The sequence below is a fragment of the Dasypus novemcinctus genome, chromosome 4 (genome assembly GCF_030445035.2).
Source record: "Dasypus novemcinctus isolate mDasNov1 chromosome 4, mDasNov1.1.hap2, whole genome shotgun sequence".
NCBI lineage: Eukaryota > Metazoa > Chordata > Mammalia > Cingulata > Dasypodidae > Dasypus > Dasypus novemcinctus.
Window position 1 is genome coordinate 164155952 of NC_080676.1, and position 18848 is coordinate 164174799.

The 18848-nt window shown below is 55.5% G+C and overlaps 1 protein-coding gene across 3 annotated transcripts in view; it reads left to right on the top strand.

Moving 5' to 3' along the window:
• Window positions 1-18491, top strand: part of SLC37A1 (solute carrier family 37 member 1) — an 86272-nt gene extending 67781 nt beyond the window's left edge. For 2 of the 3 annotated variants that reach the window (XM_058296287.2, XM_071214986.1), the window contains exons 11-20: window positions 695-826; window positions 2991-3081; window positions 4642-4704; window positions 5137-5222; window positions 6303-6351; window positions 7375-7448; window positions 9103-9181; window positions 12922-13019; window positions 17849-17913; window positions 18386-18491. In XM_058296287.2, coding sequence (XP_058152270.1) covers window positions 695-826; window positions 2991-3081; window positions 4642-4704; window positions 5137-5222; window positions 6303-6351; window positions 7375-7448; window positions 9103-9181; window positions 12922-13019; window positions 17849-17913; window positions 18386-18401 — 753 coding nt within the window. In that variant the 3' untranslated portion in view covers window positions 18402-18491. Of the gene's footprint in view, window positions 1-694; window positions 827-2990; window positions 3082-4641; window positions 4705-5136; window positions 5223-6227; window positions 6352-7374; window positions 7449-9102; window positions 9182-12921; window positions 13020-17848; window positions 17914-18385 lie in introns of all 3 variants that reach the window. The other variant, XM_071214987.1, reaches the window with a different exon arrangement.
• The last annotated feature ends 357 nt before the right edge of the window (window positions 18492-18848 follow it).

The window sequence follows — 18848 nt, forward strand, 5'->3', positions numbered from 1 at the left end:
AATTGGCTTATTAATTTAAAAATAATATTGTTGTTTCCAGTAATGTATGTCCACTGTGAACTCCTAAAACAAATACAAGAGCGTAGAAAGAATTTCTCTCTGACATTGCCATAAAAATCACACGTAATTCTACCAGTCGGTAATACCCATTGCCAATTCAAATTTTCTTTCTAGAGATAGATTCTGTAGTTTCTTAGTTACATAGGTAGGTATTTAAGCATTCTTTGAGATCATTACGAAAGTGCAATTTTAAATGATGTTGCAATACTTAATGTGTCCTAAGCCATTTTCCCATGTCATTAAACTCTCACTTTTTTTAATTTTTTTTTTGCAATTGCAAGATGTGTCGTTAATATGGGCATACTTTAATTTACCAGTTTTTCTCAATGGTCATGCAGCATCTGTTTTATTATATTTTTTGCATTTTTAAAATTATTCTTTGCAAATAGATTCCGAGAAGCCGCATTGCTGGGTCAAGGGATTTTCATGTTTTTGCGAGTATTTCATTAAAACCTCTGAGTGCCAGTGAGTATAGAGACATGGCCGCTCTGAGGGTGTCCTCCGAGATGTCCCCAGGACTTGAGTGGAAACCAGGACGGTGGTGCCACATTGGCCCTCCGCAGCTCTGGCCTCGCTTCCAGCGGGCTGCTGGCAAATGACAGCTTTTCTCCTCTCTTCCATGGGGCGGCCCCAGGACCCTGAGATGCAGTGCCTGCTGCTGTCGGACGGCAGCGGGTCCACCCACCCAAACCACGTCGTCGTCCTGCCCGCGGAGGGCAGGAGCGCAATGGCCGCCATCAGCTTCACCGGGGCCTTGAGAATTCCAGTGAGTAAATGTGACTAAGTGTCCTTAGCGCTCGCTGTGGGGAAAAAACAAATCCGGCCTTTGCTGAAAGCCCATCTTTTAAAAAAAAAAGGAATCCATGAACCAGAGGCTGGAACCGGTTGTCCCTGGACTGAATATGGCTGCGCGATGTCTCATTTGGCCCAGGCTGTTTAAAATTGGGGAAACTAATTGCCACTATTTAGAAATGTAGACATTTCATGTACAAATGTGGCTTCTTGTCTTGGCTTGAGAAAACCAGAAGCTCTGGGTCCCCGGGACCTGCATCTGCCACAGCCACGCACACCCCCACGGCCACATCCCTGCCAGGTCACCCGCCCGGCCCCGCAGCCTGGGGCAGGAGGGCTGCTCTGGGACAGAGGAGGCCAGACTCCTTTTCCTCTTCAGCCGAAGGTGCTTTTAGGGGCACACACTGGGTGATCCGTGTGTGAGCAGGGAAGGGGAGGCAAGTGTGCGGAGAGCCAGGGACGGACAAGCCGCTGCGCCCGGATGGACAAAGCCCGCTGGCTGGGCCCCGTGGGCTTCAGGGCTGGGGCGGGCTCTCTGTTTACACATGATGCCAGCTGGGCATGCTGAGCACACTGCCTGTGCAGGGAGGCGGCAGGCGAGGAGAGGACGGGAAAGGTGCGTTGGAAAGGGGGAGCAGGGCAGGCACAACCGCACCATGTGCTTTGGATTTTCTTCTGTTAGGTTTCCGGGCTCCTGCAGCAGAGTGGAGGGTTCTGCTAGGGGCCCCTGGGTTCTTCCAGCAGGGCATGATGTGCCATGCCGGACAGGAAGGCAGAGCACCAGGAGCAGGAACAGGTGGGGTGGGGGGAACACAAGCCCGCGCGGTGGGCAGGCGGGGGTCCTGGCGCTCAGAAACGCCGGCACCTGCCCCTGGTGTTCAGACAGCAAGAGGCCCGAGGCCCGTGGCCCGAGGCCCCTCAGCGACTGGGGGCTGCAGAGGTAAATGCACAACGCGGAGCCTTGGGGCCATGGCACAGCTCTCGGGTCCTGAGAAAATGAAAGAGCTCAGGACAGCTGGCGCCCGAGGACCGAAAGTGCCGCCTGCGCCCGACGACCCGGGTCTGCAGAGGGAGCCCAGCGGCCTCCGGCCAGGGCAGCGTGTGGACGGGGGCCTCTGCACAGCGGGCGCGCCAAGATGCCAGCTTGAAGTGGAGCCGTTCCTAAATGCTCTGCTTCGTAGCGCCTGGTAGCCTGTGCACTGAGCTCCAGTGTGGCCACATACATCCTCTGCTGAAGGTAGGGTGACACCCACCTGTAGAAGGGGAAGCCTGCTGGAGCTGTCAGGCTCGGGCTTCAGGTCCGGGGTTGACCCTCACCCGGCCTTGGCCGCTGGGGTCCAGGCCCCCTGAGCCCCTGTCCCTCACGCCGGGGGGCTCAGTGCTGGCTTCCCCCTGTGGGGCTGTGGCATGGATTCAGCGGGGGGTTTCCTTCCCACCATGCCCGTGGGCAATGAGGAGCAAGAAGTGGCCAGGCACTCTCGGCTGCTCTGTTAGTTGTGAAAATGTGAACTTGTTTGGTTTAAAATAAAGGGCGTTGGTCGCCTGCTTTGACAGGCATTCACGTGCGCCGGCGGGGGTGGGGGCAGGGGAGCGCTGCTGGTTTCTGCCAAGTTCCAGAGTGGACGTGACCGGGATGACCTGTCCCATGGGCCCGCCAGCCGTAAGGGTAGACGTGCACTGGGAACGAATGCCGTTTCTGAACATGCGCAAGCCCTCCCGTCCCCACCCACTCGGTGCCGTCCCGCCCGCACCCCTGCCCTCCTCTGCCCGCCTCCCCGGGCCCGAGGCCGTGTCCCTCTGGGGCAGGGCTCATGGCCTGCCTGTGCTTCGGCGCCGGCCAGCCCTGGGCTCTGGTCCCTGCAGAGACGCAGCGACGATACTCAGCCACCAGGTGGCGCCCCGTGGCGGCCCTTCCTGGGGAGCCCCCCAGGGGCAGTTTGCGGCCTCTGGCCACACGTGAAGACACAGGGCCCCGTGGGGAAAGGTGGCCCGGCCCCGCCAGCCCTCCCGCCCGCTGTTCCGACTTCGGTGCTGAAACCAGAGGAAGGGCTGCTCTTACGGGGAGGCCTTAGGACGCACGCGTCTGCGTCACCCTGCGGGTCCACGCGTGGGGCCGGCAGCCGCGCTCTCTCTTCCAGGGCGTGGTCGAGTTCTCCCTGTGCCTGCTCTTCGCCAAGCTGGTCAGCTACACGTTCCTCTTCTGGCTGCCGCTGTACATCACGAGTGTGGGTGAGTCCCTGCGGGAGCAGCGCCGCGTCGCGCCCCGCGCCCCGCCGCCATCGCAGCGCCCTCTTCATGCCGGCTCCTGTGGTCGTGGGGAGCTGCCGGCGTGCTTCCATCAGGCGGGACGACAGAAAGCCGTGGGCGGAGAGGCTGGCGGTGAAAGCCACCCCGCTGGGCCCGCGGCACCTGGGCCTGCCTGCGCTGAAATGGGCCGCAGCTGCCTTGGCAGTGGGCAGGAGCGGCGCCTCTGGGCTCTGAGGTCCCGAGCGTTTCCTCAGCTGGCCAGGAGGTACTTTCAGAGGTGGCCGCACAGTGGGGCCTGGCAGTGTGTCCTGCATTTCTCAAGTCCAGCAGTTGAGAAGATACAGATAGTCACAGAACATTCCAGTAAAACAGCATATCCTCCACACACTGCATGCAACTCCAACAAGGAGGGAAGGAGGGAAGCCACGATTCTTAGGGGAGATCGCTGAGCGTAGCCGGCTCTAGAGCCAGGGCTGGAGGGGGCAGGGCCGGCCAGGGAGCCACCGAGCCCCTTGGCCCAGGGCGTCAGGGGCACCGAGAGGAACAAGCCAGGAGGCTCTGGCTAATGTGAAGGCCCTAGGGCGTGCAGACACTGAGGCGACTGGGACAGGAAGGCTGCACTCCACGGGGTGGAAACTGAGGCAGCAAGGGGACTGTCTCCCAGGACACTTATCACCAGGGACAGGGTCTGCTGCGGGTGGGGGGTGACAAGGGGTGCGTGCTGGTGACAGTGCTGAGGCTGCCGAGGCCAAGAGAAAGCTCCAGGACTCCTGCCTGCACCCGCTCGTTCCAGCAGGCGAGCCGGGACATGGTTGGGGCAGAGGGCGCCTGAAGGACAGGTGGTTTCTCTTCTCTCTTCCCTTTTCCTCTGTGATTGCAAAGAGGGTGAAGTTCTCAGGCCTAGCATCTCAATGGCCAGCGTTTCTGGTCTGAGTGGTGGCCGAAGGAGAGTCAGGATATTAGGAAAGGGGCTGATGAGCACATGCCGGTCTCGGGGCTCCCGCCCTGGCCAGCGTGAGTCCCCCGTGAAGTTCAGGGCTCTGCAGAGCCCAGGGGTGAGAACTCCGGCCGGGGCAGCTCAGGCCTCTGTGCTGGGCTTTGGTTTTCTCAGCTAGTAGAGAAGGTGCCAGGCCGTCCAGCTCTGAAACCTTGCTGTCGGACGGCACGTACCACGGGAAGCTCTTTGCATGCCAGCGGCACCACAGTGGGCTATTTTGCAGGTGGCTTTTCTCTAGCCCACCCCTGTTCTCGTAGCATCTAACTTCCCAGCTTCCTCTGAGAGGCCAGCAAACCTCAAGGCGGGACGACAGCCAGACCCTGCAGGGTGAGCCCTCGTGGGGCCGGTGGTCAGTGGTCAGCCTTCCCACGCTGCCGCTGCCCACCAGCGCTGCTCTTTTGGAAAGAAATATTCAAGTGGCCTCGGGATGACCGCTTGGTTTAAACCACGCCTGCGAGGAAGGACTGGCGTGGGCCTAGCGTGCTGTGCCTTCCAGGCAGTGACCGGAGGGCCGCCCTCCTAACAGCCCACCGTCATTTTGACAGATCACCTGGACGCCAAGAAGGCGGGGGAGCTGTCCACCTTGTTCGACGTGGGCGGCATCTTCGGTGAGCTCCCGGCGCTTCGCTGCGCTTGGACAGGGGACGGATCACACTGTAGCGGGGCCGCAAGCTGGCCCCTGCGGAGGGGGTGTGTCCTCAGACCGGGGCTTCCACAGGGGGCACTCGGGGCGGGGGCGGGGGCTCACGTCCAAGGCTGCGGCAGCTGTCGCTCTCAGGTGGTCTCATGACCCTTCCCAGGCCCTGACCTTGGTCAAGGGCTCCTCCAGACTCAGGACGGTGCCTGGGGGGCGGGGGGCAACGGGCCGTGCTGGTGGCCCATGGGTAGGGGGGCTCTCAGGGCTGGCCTGAACCCGGCCCCCAAGACAACCCGCCTTTTCTCTGGGCCCCTCATTGCTGGCCACACCCACACCGGGGCCCCGCCCTGCCGACACCTCCTGCCCAGGTGGGGGCCCCTGCAGACCCGCCCCTCTGCTGCAGGGGGCATCCTGGCAGGTGTGGTCTCAGATCGGCTGGAGAAGAGGGCCTCCACCTGCGGCCTGATGCTGCTGCTGGCAGCCCCCACGGTAAGCCCCCCTGCCTGCTGCCAGGCCCTCAGCGCCCGGTGCCGATGCCCAGCGCCAAGCGTGGGCTGCTGGCGGCTCTGCTGAGCTCCAGGCCGGGCCCGTGGTTAGGCAGACCCCAAACGCCCTGGAGCTGGGTGACAGCGGGTCCTCTCCTGGGCCCGAGCTGCTCACAGAGCCTGGAGATTGCAGGAGGCTCAGGGAGCAGCTGGTCTCGCCCAGAGACAGCCGTGGGCGGCCAAGCCCCCAGGATCCGCTGCCCCTGGCAGCCGCCCCCCCAGGCAGCACCCTGGGCTGCCCACAGGCCGCCCACCAGGCGAGGAGCCGCGCCATCCCTCCCTCCACTGGTCTCCCCTTCCCGCGTTCCTGCTTCCCAGAATGGCTGCCCCCACCCTCGCCCCTTGGGGTCCCACCTTCCCTTTGTTTTTGACCCGGGCAGGCCTGTCCTTGGTCCCTCCCACGCCAGGCCTTTGCCCAGACGGCCCTTGCCCTGTGCCCTTGGCCAAAATGCTGTGCTGCCGGCAGCAACCCCGTGACCCCAGTCCCTCTCCCACACTGCGGCCCTGAGACCCCGCGGCCCCTCGGGTTTCCCGACTCCCCGGCTCCCCTCCCTGCCCCTCTGTGGAACTCTGTTTAGGGTGCTCCCACTTCCAGGTCTGCTTCCTCCCTTCGTACCCACCTGGCCGGGGTCTGGGCCCCGATGTCTCTGGAAACCGCCCCCCCCCCCAAACATTCCTTCCTACTAGGCCCGTGCCCCACGGCCACAGCCTCGGCTTGTCCACAGCGCATGGTTCCAGAGGCGGTCGCCGCCCAATCCCCAGCACGTGGGCATGCACCTTGGCACCGCCCTGCCCTGCGGGCGCCCTTCTCGCTCCTGCCCCTCCTTCAGGACCCCCCGTCGCCTGCCTCCCCTCCACCCCTGCACTGGGGGCTCCCCTCGCAGTCTGAGTCCCTGTAATGGGAGTAGGAAGCCAGGGCGCAGGGCCATCTTGCGTGGCCTGCACGCAGCCTCCTCGAGTGACATCCCGTGCCCTGCGGCTCCCGCGTAACTGCCGCCCCGCCCTGTTCTCACCACTCCCGCAGCTCTACGCCTTCTCCGCCATTAGCAAGATGGGCCTGGAGGCCACAGTAGGTGAGTGTCCTGCCACCCTCGTGCCTCTCCCCAGCCCTGCCCCACGGCACCGGGACTGAAATAGGAACAGCTGTGTCCAGGGCCACCCGTGCCTCCTCCGGGAGGGGACCGTGTGCACTGAGATGTGGGAGGGGGGCCCGTGGAGAAGGCAGGTGCCCCCGGGAAGGCTGCCCCTTGGCGACCTGCCCCAGCCCTCCTGCGTCCCCTGCAGCCAGAGGCACGAGGGCCCCCATGGAGCCTGGCTCCAGGCTGGGGGGCGGTGGCGGGGCCCTGGCCTGTGTCTGAGCAGGATCCGGCGTGTCGCCCTGGCACGTCGCCCCTGGCCATCCCTGCCCACTGGCCGCTGTCCTCGGCCACTCTGGGAGTGTTCTGGAACCAGGGGCACTGTTTTTACCTGCGGGCAATACTAGTAGACGGTGCTTCGACATGAAGTATTTCTGCTCCCCAAGCCAGCGGTGACGTCAGAAGGACGTGGGGTCAGGGTCGGGTGGTGACCTTGGGAGTCACAGGGAAGGAGGCTGCCTGTGTGTGGGCACACGGTGCCCTGGACATGTCTCTGACCCAGAAGCTTCACATGGGACAGTTCAGGAAAGTGACCACATGTGGTGCAGACCAGCACAGCTGTCCTGGCTGGCGGAGGTGTGGCTGCCCGGGGCACCAGGACCGAGAGGCAGTCTCTGTGCTTGGTAACCCCAGCCACAGGCAGAGCTGTGCCACCCGACGCAGGGGCCAGCTGAGCCCACCCCCGGGCCGGCCTTCAGCGCGTTGTAGCTCCTGCCACACTGGGTCCCCACGAGGCTCAGCCCTCTGGGGCCATAGAAAACCCTTTTGCAAAGCCCGATTAGACTTTCCAGATTGCCCGAGGGCGAGCTTTTAAAGAAGGCGCCGCTGCAGAATCGCTCCTGCCAGCCCCAGCGGCCGGTGCGCTCAGCCCGCCCAGCGAGTCGTGCCCTCCGAGAGCCGCTGCCCGGGGCCCACGGGGGGCTCCCCTGGCACCTCTCTGCTCACCCCCCTTCCCCACAGCGATGCTGCTGCTCTGCGGGGCCCTGGTCAGCGGGCCGTACGCGCTCATCACGACCGCCGTGTCCGCCGACCTGGTGAGTGGCCCCCGCCGTGCCCGCGGGCTGTAGGACCTCGGCCACGGTCACCAGCACCCCCTTTGGTGCTAACCTGCGCCTGTGCCCTTGAGAGCGTTCTGGCGCAGTGAGGGAAGACGGTGGTCTCCATTCTCAGACGAGGCCGAGAGGAGAAGCGCCTGCCTGAGCCCACCCACCTCTGGGGGGCCGTCCCAGGGGGCGGGGGCTGGCTGTGTGCAGGGGTCCCCTGAGGGCGCAGGCACCAGGCAAGCCCCCACCCCCACGCAGCGCACTCTCGTGGCCCCCTCGTGCCGCACACCCTGTAGTCTGGGGGCTGTGGAGATGAGCCCGGCGGGGCCCTCCCCAGACAGCCACTTGGCAGAGAGGAAGACGCGCGGGGAGCAGTCTGCGCAGGACCGTGGGCCTAGCGGCGGGATGCCCCTGGGCTTCGGGAATCCGAGGGGTCCCCCCCACTCAATTCTCTGCACCAGGAGCGGGGAGGGGCTGCTCCCCGTCAGGTGACATTCGATTTCACGCCTAAGGAGGCAGGGACAATCTCGTCACCCTGACGCGCAGGCAGGCATTGCATGTGGGAGTCGCATGCAGACACCGGGAGGAGGCAGGGCCCCAACATCCAAAGCCCCTCACCCCCGCCAGCCAGCCTACAGCTTCCCAGCCTGTGCCCCAGGGACGCCTGCGCCCCTCTTCCAGGCGCACGGGGCCCGGGAGTGGGCCAGGCCTCGGCCCGCCTTGAACCGTGGAGCGGGGCTGCGGGACGGCCGGAGGAGGAAGGCCGTGCGTGCGGCCAGGGCAGACGTCGAGCAGTGGAGGGGAGGCGGGCCGGGAGGGACAGGATTGGAGGATGCTGCTGTTTCACTAACGCGTAAATCTCTATGCAGTCTGCTGTCCGCTGGTCTACACTCATTAAGTACATATGAGGCGATCTGTTATGACTCAGGGGGGCATCCCGCTTAGGAAGCCACCCGGCTTAGAGGGTTTAGGGCGCAGGGTGGCCCTGAGGGCTCACGGCTGCCCATCACCAGCACTGCCCCCTGTCCTCGGGGTCTGTCCCTGGCTGGAGCCCCCGCACTCTCCCTCTTGCTGCGTCTGTCTCTGGAGCGGCTGTGCCACTGAGACGGAGGAAACTTGGGGTCTGCTGGTCCATCCTGGCTTCTGGCTCCTCAATAACTTTCTTCCTTGGCATTTGCCGACGGGGTTGATTTTTAGAGACTGGGGGGGGGGTCTCTGCCATGTGTCACAAAAAGACCCTGAGTGACGAGGAAGAGGCAGGATGGGGAGGGGCGCCCGTGCTGGCAGCGCCCGCACTGGAACGCACGCCCGTCCTTCATCTCCATCGACTGGGGCCGGCAGATGAAGAGCGCGATGGCGCAGAACACGTGTGTGTGTTGGAAGAGAACTCCAAGCGCTCCATTTACTAGAATATGCCGAGGCAGGCGTTTTTGGGTGTTTTTAACAATTAAAAACGCTTGAAAATGTGCTGGCTTTTCTGAGCTGAGCTTGGGATGGCATAGAGTTTACTTTTCGAATGGGAAATAGCCCCGGTGTAGAGTCATGTTGCCAAGTGTTTTGGGTGGCTCGTCCTCTGGAAGCCAGGGGTTTATTTCTCAGTCCAGTGTGGCCGAGATGTGTTTCCCACCCATTGTCTGTTCTCCAGGGTACTCACAAAAGCCTGAAAGGAAACTCCCACGCCCTGGCCACCGTGACTGCCATCATTGACGGAACCGGCTCTGTAGGTACGTGGAGGTCCGAGGAGGCCATGCCGTCACGTCCTAGCTCACAGGCGTCAAGGATTCCGGCTGCTCTGGTGACACCAGCGTTGGCCTTCTGCAAACACGAGCATTTCAGAAGCGTCCTCAGGCAGGGGACATTCAGCATTGTCCTTGGACAGGGTGGCCGGTTGCAGACGTGGGTGTGTCGGCTGGAGCTGGTTGCCTTCAGCATGTAGGAAGTGTGTCCAGGGTTTGAGCTAAACCAAGGGGTCCTGGCTGCCAGGGGCTGCCCAGCTCATCACCCCAAGCTGGGCAGCTTCGAGCCACAGAAACGAACGCGCTCGAGTCCCGGAGGCCAGGTGTCCTAAATCACAGTGTCGACAGCTTTGGCTCCTTCCGGGGCCTCTGGAGAGCGTCTGTCCCAGCCTCTCCCCAGGCTCCTATTGGCTCCCGGCAGTTCTTGGCGCTCCTTGGCCTGTAGCTGCGTCACTCCCGTCTCTGCCCCCATCGTCCCTGCATCTCTTCCTCTGTATCCTGTTTTTATAAGGACACTGGCCATTGGGTTTCGGGCCCAGCCTAGTCCAGCATGATGTCTTAACTAGATTACCTCTGCAAAGTCCCCATCTCCAAAGCAGGCCAATTTCACAGGTACCAGGGGCTTTTTGGGGACACAGTGTGACTCACTGGCAGACCACAGCTGCGGAATGACTCTAGCCCACTGCCTGTTTACCATTTCCAGAAGGCAGAGAATGTTTACATTGAAAATACAAGAAAGCAAATGGGTCTAACAGGTTGCTGGGTTCAGTATATTACCGGCCTCAGAAAAACTTTTGGAGAGGACCTCGGTAGCATGTTCCAAGTAAAGAAAGAGGGCAGCTCCCACGGAGACTGGGGAGGTGGGGTAAGTACAGCCCTGAATCCGAAGTTATTTTTTATTTTATCCAAGTAAAGCCTGTGGGCACCTCTAGAAGCCAGGTAGTGAACAAGCTTGTTAGAATGAAAAATGGAGCTCCCCTGCTCCGTACCCCGCAACCCCCCCTTTCTGGAAGCAGTCACTTGCCCCTCTCTCCTCTGTGCTAACCTACGTATTTCTGGGTTTGTCAGTTTTGACATTACCTGCTGCCGCCTCTTAAGAAGATGGGCTCTCAAGTCTTCTACACCCTCCCGCCCTCATCGGCTGCTAACGTCGTCCACTCCTGGGCCCAGAAATAACCTCTGCACTGCACCCTTTATTACCCGTATCTGGTCTTCCTGAGTTAGCAAATGCCTCGTTTCCTCGTTGGTTTAGCTTCCGTTACTGCTGTTCCCACCCGCGCCCCTGTCGCTGCCAGATTCCTTTCCCTACACTGTCCTTTCACACCTCCTCGTGGGCAACCCCGTGGCCTCGGTCCACACCTGGCCCTGCCCTCTGCCCACCACACGGTCCTTGTCTAGGCATGTCCTGTCACCACCCTCCTACCAATTCTTTCCATCTTCTGCCATCTTGGACCCCCTGTCTAGTAGATCTCATGTTTACTCCTCTGGAGGAGAACAGCCTCTGGTAGTTTCCTGAATAGTAGTTCATGGAGGTGAATTCCAAGAGCTTGCAAGTCTGTGGTGTCTGCACTCTGCTCTGTCACTTGGAGCAGTTTAGGTATTGATGTGTATGTTGAAAATCCTTTCCCTTCGGAATTCCAGTGTCTTCCACCTTCCATTACCAAGGCCAAGAAGTCCATCGTCGTTCTTACCCCAATCCTTCATTTGTGACCTAATGTTTTCCTTTTGGAAATCTCTTAGACTCATTTCTATATCTCCAGAGACCTTTTTTCCAGTCATTTTTCTGGTCACACTTAGTCTGAGCTAATCGCTCTGTAAACAAATGCCATTCATTTCTGGGAAATTTTGCTCTATTATTTCTTTGATAAATTGTTAGATTTTCTGAATAAACTGTCCAATTTTCTTTTCTTTCCTTATTATCTCTTTGTGCCCATTTCTTTATTCTTTTCTTCTACTTTCTCAGATGTTGTCATGATTTCATTTTCTAAACTGTGTATTGAGTATAGAACATTTTATTTTGTCTGTTGCTGTTATACTTTGAATGCTCATTGGTTTTTTATTTGGCCTTTTAGTGCATCTTATTCTTATTTCTTGAACATAGTGTGTGTTAGGTTGAATCAGATGAAATTGCCAATATTGAACTGGTTTGCAAGTATAAAAATGGGAGTTATGAAACATATAAATGGTTCAGCCTAATTTTCTCTCTGGAGACGTTATAATTTCCCTGGAATTTTCTTCTCCCCTGTTTGTCTCTTTCATCCACATCTCCTCCCTCACCCCCCACTCCCCACCGTGAGTTGGGTTGCTCTTTTGTCGGGTTACATGACGCAAAGTGCATCTTTGGTCATCACTTCATATCCAAGGATAAGTCACTAAACACTTACTTGAAGCCCTTTCGACGTGGAGGCTGTGTGACCTGCTGGCCTGCACAGCTGTGGGGTCTGACTGAGACCTGGAGGAGGACGCCTCTGGGGCCTGCCTGGAGCTTGGGCCCCAGCACTCGTGTCATTGTGGGGGAGGCTGGGGGGCTGCTCGCTGTCGGCTGGTGTCTTTCCCCCGGTCCGTCTGTCCTCACTCCTGCCCAGCACTGTTCTTGGCATCCCCAAAACCTGCAGGGTTGCGTAGGAGAGCCTGAAAGTGGAGGAGAAGGGGGAATGTGCCTAAGAGTTCAATGTAAAAACCTCTCCACCAGCTCCCTTTTGCCTGGAGCCCACCCCCAGTCCTGCCCTCTACCTCTCCCCTGCCCAGCACCCAGGTGGGCCTGACTCTGAGTGAGGGTCCCTGTACCATCTCCCTCCAAGGCCACTGTGAGTAGGGCAGACTGGAGCCTGTACTTCCCTCTTCCAAAGTGTATGCCTTAAAATCTTCAGGCTTCTTAGCATTCATCCACCAAAACAATAAACCATCCTACAGATGAAGCAGAACTTTTTCCAGTCCCTGTTAGAAAAATAAATAGCCAGACTCCTGTAATGAACATTCTTGTGCAGATAGCTATGGGCATTTTTAAGGATATTTAGTTTCTTTTGTGTTTAAAGGTCTTCAACATTACTTTGACATAACTTCAAACCTACAGAAAAGTTACAGAAATAGTACAAAACATTCGCAGGTGTTCCCCTGTATTTGTGTGCCCTTCTCCCCCTCCTCTCTCTCCTATTTATGCACACATGCACTTATGCATACACACAGACATATTTTCTTCTGAACTGCTTAAGGGTAAAATAAAGATATACTGCCCCTCTGCCCCTAACTTCTTCAGTATGTATTTCCTAAAAACAGGAGCTCTCTGATAAAAGCACAGTACCCTCATCAAAATCAATATTGGCACCTGCAGACCCTATGCAAATTTAACAGTCATGCCCATAAAACTTATAACAGCATCAAAATATCCAATATTGTGTGTTGAGTTTTTTGGGTATTTCTTTGTAATAAATGTTTTATAAAATGGGATTGTAATAGCCAAAAAATGAACATTTTGATATCACAACATCGTTTTACATTTAGTTTCAGAAAAAAAGCCAATTATCCGCTCACCAAAACTGAGTATTATCCATCTTTTTTACTCTCACCAATCTGAAAGGTGAGAATGGGGTTCTGTTATTTGAATGTGTTTCTTTCCTTACACGTGAGATGTGGAGCATCTTCTATGTGGTTCTTGGGTTTGAGTGTTTTAAACAGCCATGTGCCAGGGTGTTCTTTAACCAGGGCCACGCATCCCCTTGCCGTTTCAGGAGCTGCCCTGGGCCCTCTGCTGGCTGGGCTCATCTCCCCCTCCGGATGGAGCAATGTGTTTTACATGCTGATGTTTGCAGACGCCTGTGCCTTATTGGTAAGTGGTCGTCTTTGAATCCAAGCAGCATTTCATGAGCATCTCTATGGTTGTTGGCCAAACACTGGCGAAACTTTTTCCTGTGGACTCCTGCAGTCCCCAGGGAGCTCTGGGTCTGTGCCACATCCCAACCGATGGTCCTTCCCTAAATATTCGAGATCCAAGGCCCTTTCTCTGTCTGGTCAAAATGAGCACCAGAAGCAGAGGCGGGTCACTCTGTGGCTCTGTAGTTTCAGGCAGGCTGCTACAGCACCCAAGAGTGTGGAACTCCCTGGCTTTGAGTCCTGGCCTGCCACCGAGGTTACTCAGCCTCTCTATTCTGCAGTGTCCACATTTTAAGTGAGTGTAATAATGGCACCCAGTGGCAGGATTGTGGAGGGAGCTACCAGGGACAATGTGCCATGCCTGGCCTCAAAGTGGTGGCCGCCATTGTCCTAGTATCCTCCTCCTGCCAACCACTCAGACCAGAGAAGCACCTCGACTCCTTTTCACCCAAGGGGGTGGAGGACAGATCGGGAGCACAGCGGCTGCCAGTGCAGGTCCTGAGCCGCCTTCTGCCGGCTTTTTCCTGGGCTCCCGCTCACCATCCCTTCCTTTGCTGAGAAGATTTAAGGTTTTCTTCAGGACAGAGAAGGCACATGACGACGTCACAGCCCTGCGAGCACGTATGTGAAGTGGTTATAGCAGGCTCGTCCTGACAGGCCTCTTGCTGCACAGACTTCCCGAACCTAAAGCCACGTCTCGCTTCTCTGCTTTCCTCACCAGAAAAAAACCTGATAGTGATCCCAGGAAAAGTGAACTGAGGATTTTAGAAATATCAACCCCATCAAGTAAATGAAAATTTTATATTTTAATTCCAAGGAGTCCTAAAATTATGCTCCCCTGTTGCACACAGAATCAAACTATCAACTTAAAAAAGTGTCATGCCAACTTTCAACTTAAAAATCTAATAGGGTTACAAAGGTTGTTCCTCAGACCATTTGTTTTCAAAATGACTAAGGCTTTTAGTCACGTTCCCAGATGTATTTCCATTAAGTAGCAGGGACATTTCTATCACTATGACTATTTGGAGACTCTGAAAATTCCTTTTCTTCAGAAATATTGGGTGCTATATATTGAATATCTACTTAAATACACTGCTGGATTCACAAGATAATGAGAGAAATACCCAGCTACATAGAATGGATGCACACACTGACGATGAAGCCTGGAGGGGGGATGACCAGTCTTAGGAATCAAGGTGTTGGGGTGGTTCTGCCCATGGACAATAAGAGACAAGGAGTTGGGTTGGCATAAGATGCATACAATTTCTTCAGCTAACACTGCTGTAGATGTGTTCAGGATCCAAAATTATGAAATGTAGAAAGCAGTCCACTGTGGATGAGTGGTAGCAGACACAATAAATAGCAGGATTAGACCAAATTGCAGATAGAAGAGTATCAGATAAACTGTAAAAATAGATATATATAGCATTTAAAGCCATGAAAGAAGGAACTGGACTCATGAAGAAAACAAAATATCTTACAAAATATAGCAGGTTTTAAAAACCATCAGAACATGTAGAAATTAAAAACATGGTCTTGAGGGGGGAGAACCTTAATGGAGGGGTTTAAAAAGCAAATTAGGTATAGCTAAAGAGAATTGCTGAAATAGAATATAGATATAAAGAAAATATTCAGAATGTATCACAAAAAGAGAAAGAAATGGAAAATATTAAAGAGAGATTAAATATGAAATAGAGAACCAAATGGAACAGTCCAACATTTCTTTATAGGAATTTCAGAGGAAGGGAATAGAGAGACTGGGATAAAAGCAATATGTGAAGAGAAAATAGCTGAGAACTTTCCAGAATACATGAAGGGCATAAGTTCTTATATTCAGGAAGCAAACAGTTTAGAATTCTACACCTAGCTAAACTTGGATTAAGAGTGAGGATGAAATTGTAACATGTTAACCAAAGATCCTCAGTAAAAATTGCTAAGGGATGTATTGAAAGAAGAAGGAAATTAAACCCAGAAGGAAAGTCTGAGGTGCAAGAAGAAACGAGCAAAGAAGTGATATTTATATGGGTAAATTTAATTAAGTATTGACTGTATAAAACAGGAGTTGGCAAACTATGGTCTGTGCACCAAATCTGACCTTGGTCTGATTTTGTATAAACAGGATCTCAGAATGTAATTTGTATTTTTAAAGAGTTGTTAAAAAAAAAAGACAAATATGCATTGGAGACCATATGGCCTGCCAAGCCTAAAATATTTACTGCCTGGACCTCTACAGGAAAAGTTTACTGACCCTTGATATATGAAACAAGAATAATAACAACCAATCTGAGCAATAAGAAAAAGAACTAAAATGCCAGCTCATCAAAATGTAAGGCAGAAATGGGACAAACACTTAAAGCATTCTACGGTCCTTATATTGTTAAGTCAATAGAAATAGAATATAACTTTTGGACCAGTGGAGGGGAACAAAGAAGACTTATTCAACCCAAGAGAATGTAAGGGAAGCAAAAACCAGCAGCAGCAGCACGGAGGAATGTGGTGACTACAAAGTATAATATAACATGAATGAAAACCCATGATCCAAACATGTCAGTAATCACAGTAATTATAAATGGACTAACCTCACCTGCTGCGAGCAGAGATTGTCAGATTGGCTTTAAAAACCCAGGCTCAGGTTATGGACAAGAAAAACACTTCATACATAAGCATCAAGAAAGAGGAAAAATAAAAAGAATGGAAAAAGAGATAACAGGCAAATTGTAGACAAAAGGAAGCTGGACTGGACATTAGAGAAATGAGACCTAAAATCAAATGGTGTCAGTAGAGAGAGAGGGCTAGTACTACAGCCAGAAGGAATATTCAGCAGGAAGCAGAGCAGTTTCACCCAGCAGGAGCTTGAGTTGGTCTTTTCAAACTTAAAAACCAGACGCACCTTTTTCTCTTTGCTGATGTTTTCTTTCCTAACATGGACCAGCTTCATGTTATGCAGAGTTTGAGTCTGGAAACTTGGTGAGATCACTGCTTTTTTTGTTTTGTTCTGAAGTTGTATTTTTATAAACCCCAGTTTATTTTTATGTACATCCAAATAAATTTGAGATTACAGTCATCTCAAAGTACACAGAGATGACTTAAATTTTCCCATAAACAAAACACTAATAAAAGAATACCTAACATTATTTAAGGACTTGAACATAATGGAATTTTTTTCTCCAGTTTTTTAAACTTTTTTTTTTTCATCTAAGCCAATATGTATTTGACATTTGGGTTATATGTGCATATAAAACAAATCCATTTGTCAAAGTGAGCATAAGATGAAACAGCATTCTCTATCCTTTTGGGATATAACTAAATTTTCTGAAGTGGTTCAAATGGGAGCAAAAAAGGTGGCTTCCATATGAAATAGACTACGTAAGTCTGGAAATTCAGTGATCTCAGCAAGTCTCCTAGGACGTGCCTGGGGAGCTGGCCGTGGGGTCACGCCCCCCGCCTGGCCCTGGCACTGGTGGCCGGCAGACTTGGCGGCCCCGTGGCACCTAGGGAGTGGGCGACCAAAGCCCGTGGCCACACCCACATCTGCTCAGTCCTGACACCGAAAACTCACAGGCTTTGTGTATGTAGCACCCAGAGTTGGCAGGTCGCCACCCTGCCGACGCCGCCGCGGGCAGAGGCGCAGCACTTGCATCGCGCTGAGGACTCCACCCCTGCCGGGCTGCAGTTAGTGCACACCCACGCCGCGCTTGCCGTTTTCCTCCTCCTCTCCATTTCTCTTAATGATCTGCTTTTCACAATCATAGGCCTCTTCCTGCTAACGCTTCTTACACCTGATAGAAATTATACATTTTCTAGTCTTTGGAGCTAGAGGCTCAGATTTTCAGTAGCTAGCTCATTCAACAAAAATATCGCAGTTGCCACCAGCATGATTTTTAGCATCTGGAATGCGCTACAGCCTTTACCACCCATAATTGTTGTAAACACTGCCCAGTGAAACAACCTCAGCAGCTCTATTGTATTTCGTCTGGAAGAGAAATCCCTGCTCTCTCTAACCTGAACTCATATGACACATGGGACTTTTAAGCTCCACCTGAGCCACAGCATCTAAGGCAATAGAAACCTTCCTGCCTTCTAGAGCTTCGACTGAGGCCCGAGAGAGCAGCTGTTGTTTGGGGCTTGTTTTGTTTTACCCCCTCCAGCTTCCTTCCCACACCCCACGGCTTGGGCCTCCCCCGTCTCTTGGCCCAGGGGTCCACCCTGGGCTACGGCACCTGCTGTCCTCTGAAGTGACGGCCACCAGAAGCCAGGACGTCCCTCGTGACCCTGTTTCGATGCCTCAGGCACCGCACATGTTGCAGGGGCCGGGGGCAGCCCCTGCTCTGGAGCTGGCGCGGTGCTTGGGGAAAGACAAGGCACACTTGCAAATGCAGAGGAGACCGCTCCAGTTGTGGCACTGGGGCACCCACCATCTCCTAAGCCCTTTTAGCAGTTTGAGACCCCTGAAGGGAAGCCCCGGGCCAGGAAGGAGCTGAGGTGAGGGCAGCATCACCGAGCTGCGTGCCCCCGTGTCTGTACGCCGTCATTTCCCGGTGTGGGGGTTTTGTCATTGGGCAGAATTTATTCTAAACGTCACTGGAGCCCAGAAGTGGTCCAAGCAGGAGTCTGTCCTAAAGGGCTCAGCCCCAGCAGTGACGTGCAGGGCTCAGTGAGAGACAGCCGCATGCCCCCCGCCGTACCGGGGAAGAGCCGCAGACTGGGGCGGCCTGGGGCCACTTGCCTGCCCAGAGCCTGCCGCCCGGCAGCGGGCAGTGACACGCTCTTGTCATCTGTGTGCAGTGCCTGACGCGCCTCATCCTCCGGGAGCTGAGCTGCACGGGGCCGGCGACGGGGCACCCAGTTCTGTAAGTGCGCCCTGGCCTCCCTGCCCCTCGAGCAGCCAGAGCCGTGTCGGGTCCTCCTGGCTCACCCGCCTTCCACAGCTTCTCCTAAGAGGAGAGGAAAGGACGGCCGCTGCTGTCCCCGTCCTTGCCCGCCGCTTCCTCCTTGTCTAACCCCGCTGCCGAGTGTCCGTGACCCTGGCCATCTCGCCTCACAGTCCGAAGGAGAAAAGTGGGAGGGGAAATGGCCCCGTGTCCTCCTCTCAGAGCGCCCCCAGCCCGCCTCGCCCCGCGCCTTCCCTCTCGCCTCCTGGCCCCCACGGGGCTGGGTGACCAGCACAGGTGCTTCTTTGCCACCAGACCCCCTCAGGAAAGCGGCCCTGGCGGAGGGCGGGGAGGCGGCCTCGGTGGGCTCCCCGCGTCCTGGAGGGGAGGACGCGCCTGTGGCCGAGCACTGCTCGCTGCTGACCGCCGCTGTCTGACCGTGTCCCCCCAGGTTTAAGGAGCACTGACCGCCGCAGAGCCGCGGCGCGGGCCGGCCCGGGCGCCACAACTGCCTTTCGAGGAAAAGTTGGAATAAAGGATCCTGTGTTGAAACCTGACTTCCTTTGCACTTTGCACACGCACCTGGAAAACACGCAAACCTGACACTCTGGTACGATTTCCCAGTGGACGTAGAGCCACGGCAGCAGAGAGGAGAGGCGAGGACACCTGCTGCCTGGCTGTGAGCCGGAAGGCCAGCCAACTCCGAAACAAGTGCCTCTCGCCAGCGGGGTCTCCCGGGTGGCTTGACTGCACCTGCGCTGCGGCCGGCCACGTGGCGTGCAGGGGAGGCCTCTGTCTCTCTCAGGTATTTTAGTGATAGAATGTGAAAGCTACGTGCTTGCCGTGCCGGCGGGATGGGACAACACGTGCCTGCCCCTTCCAGAGAACCTGGAATGCCCTGTGAAAAACTCCAG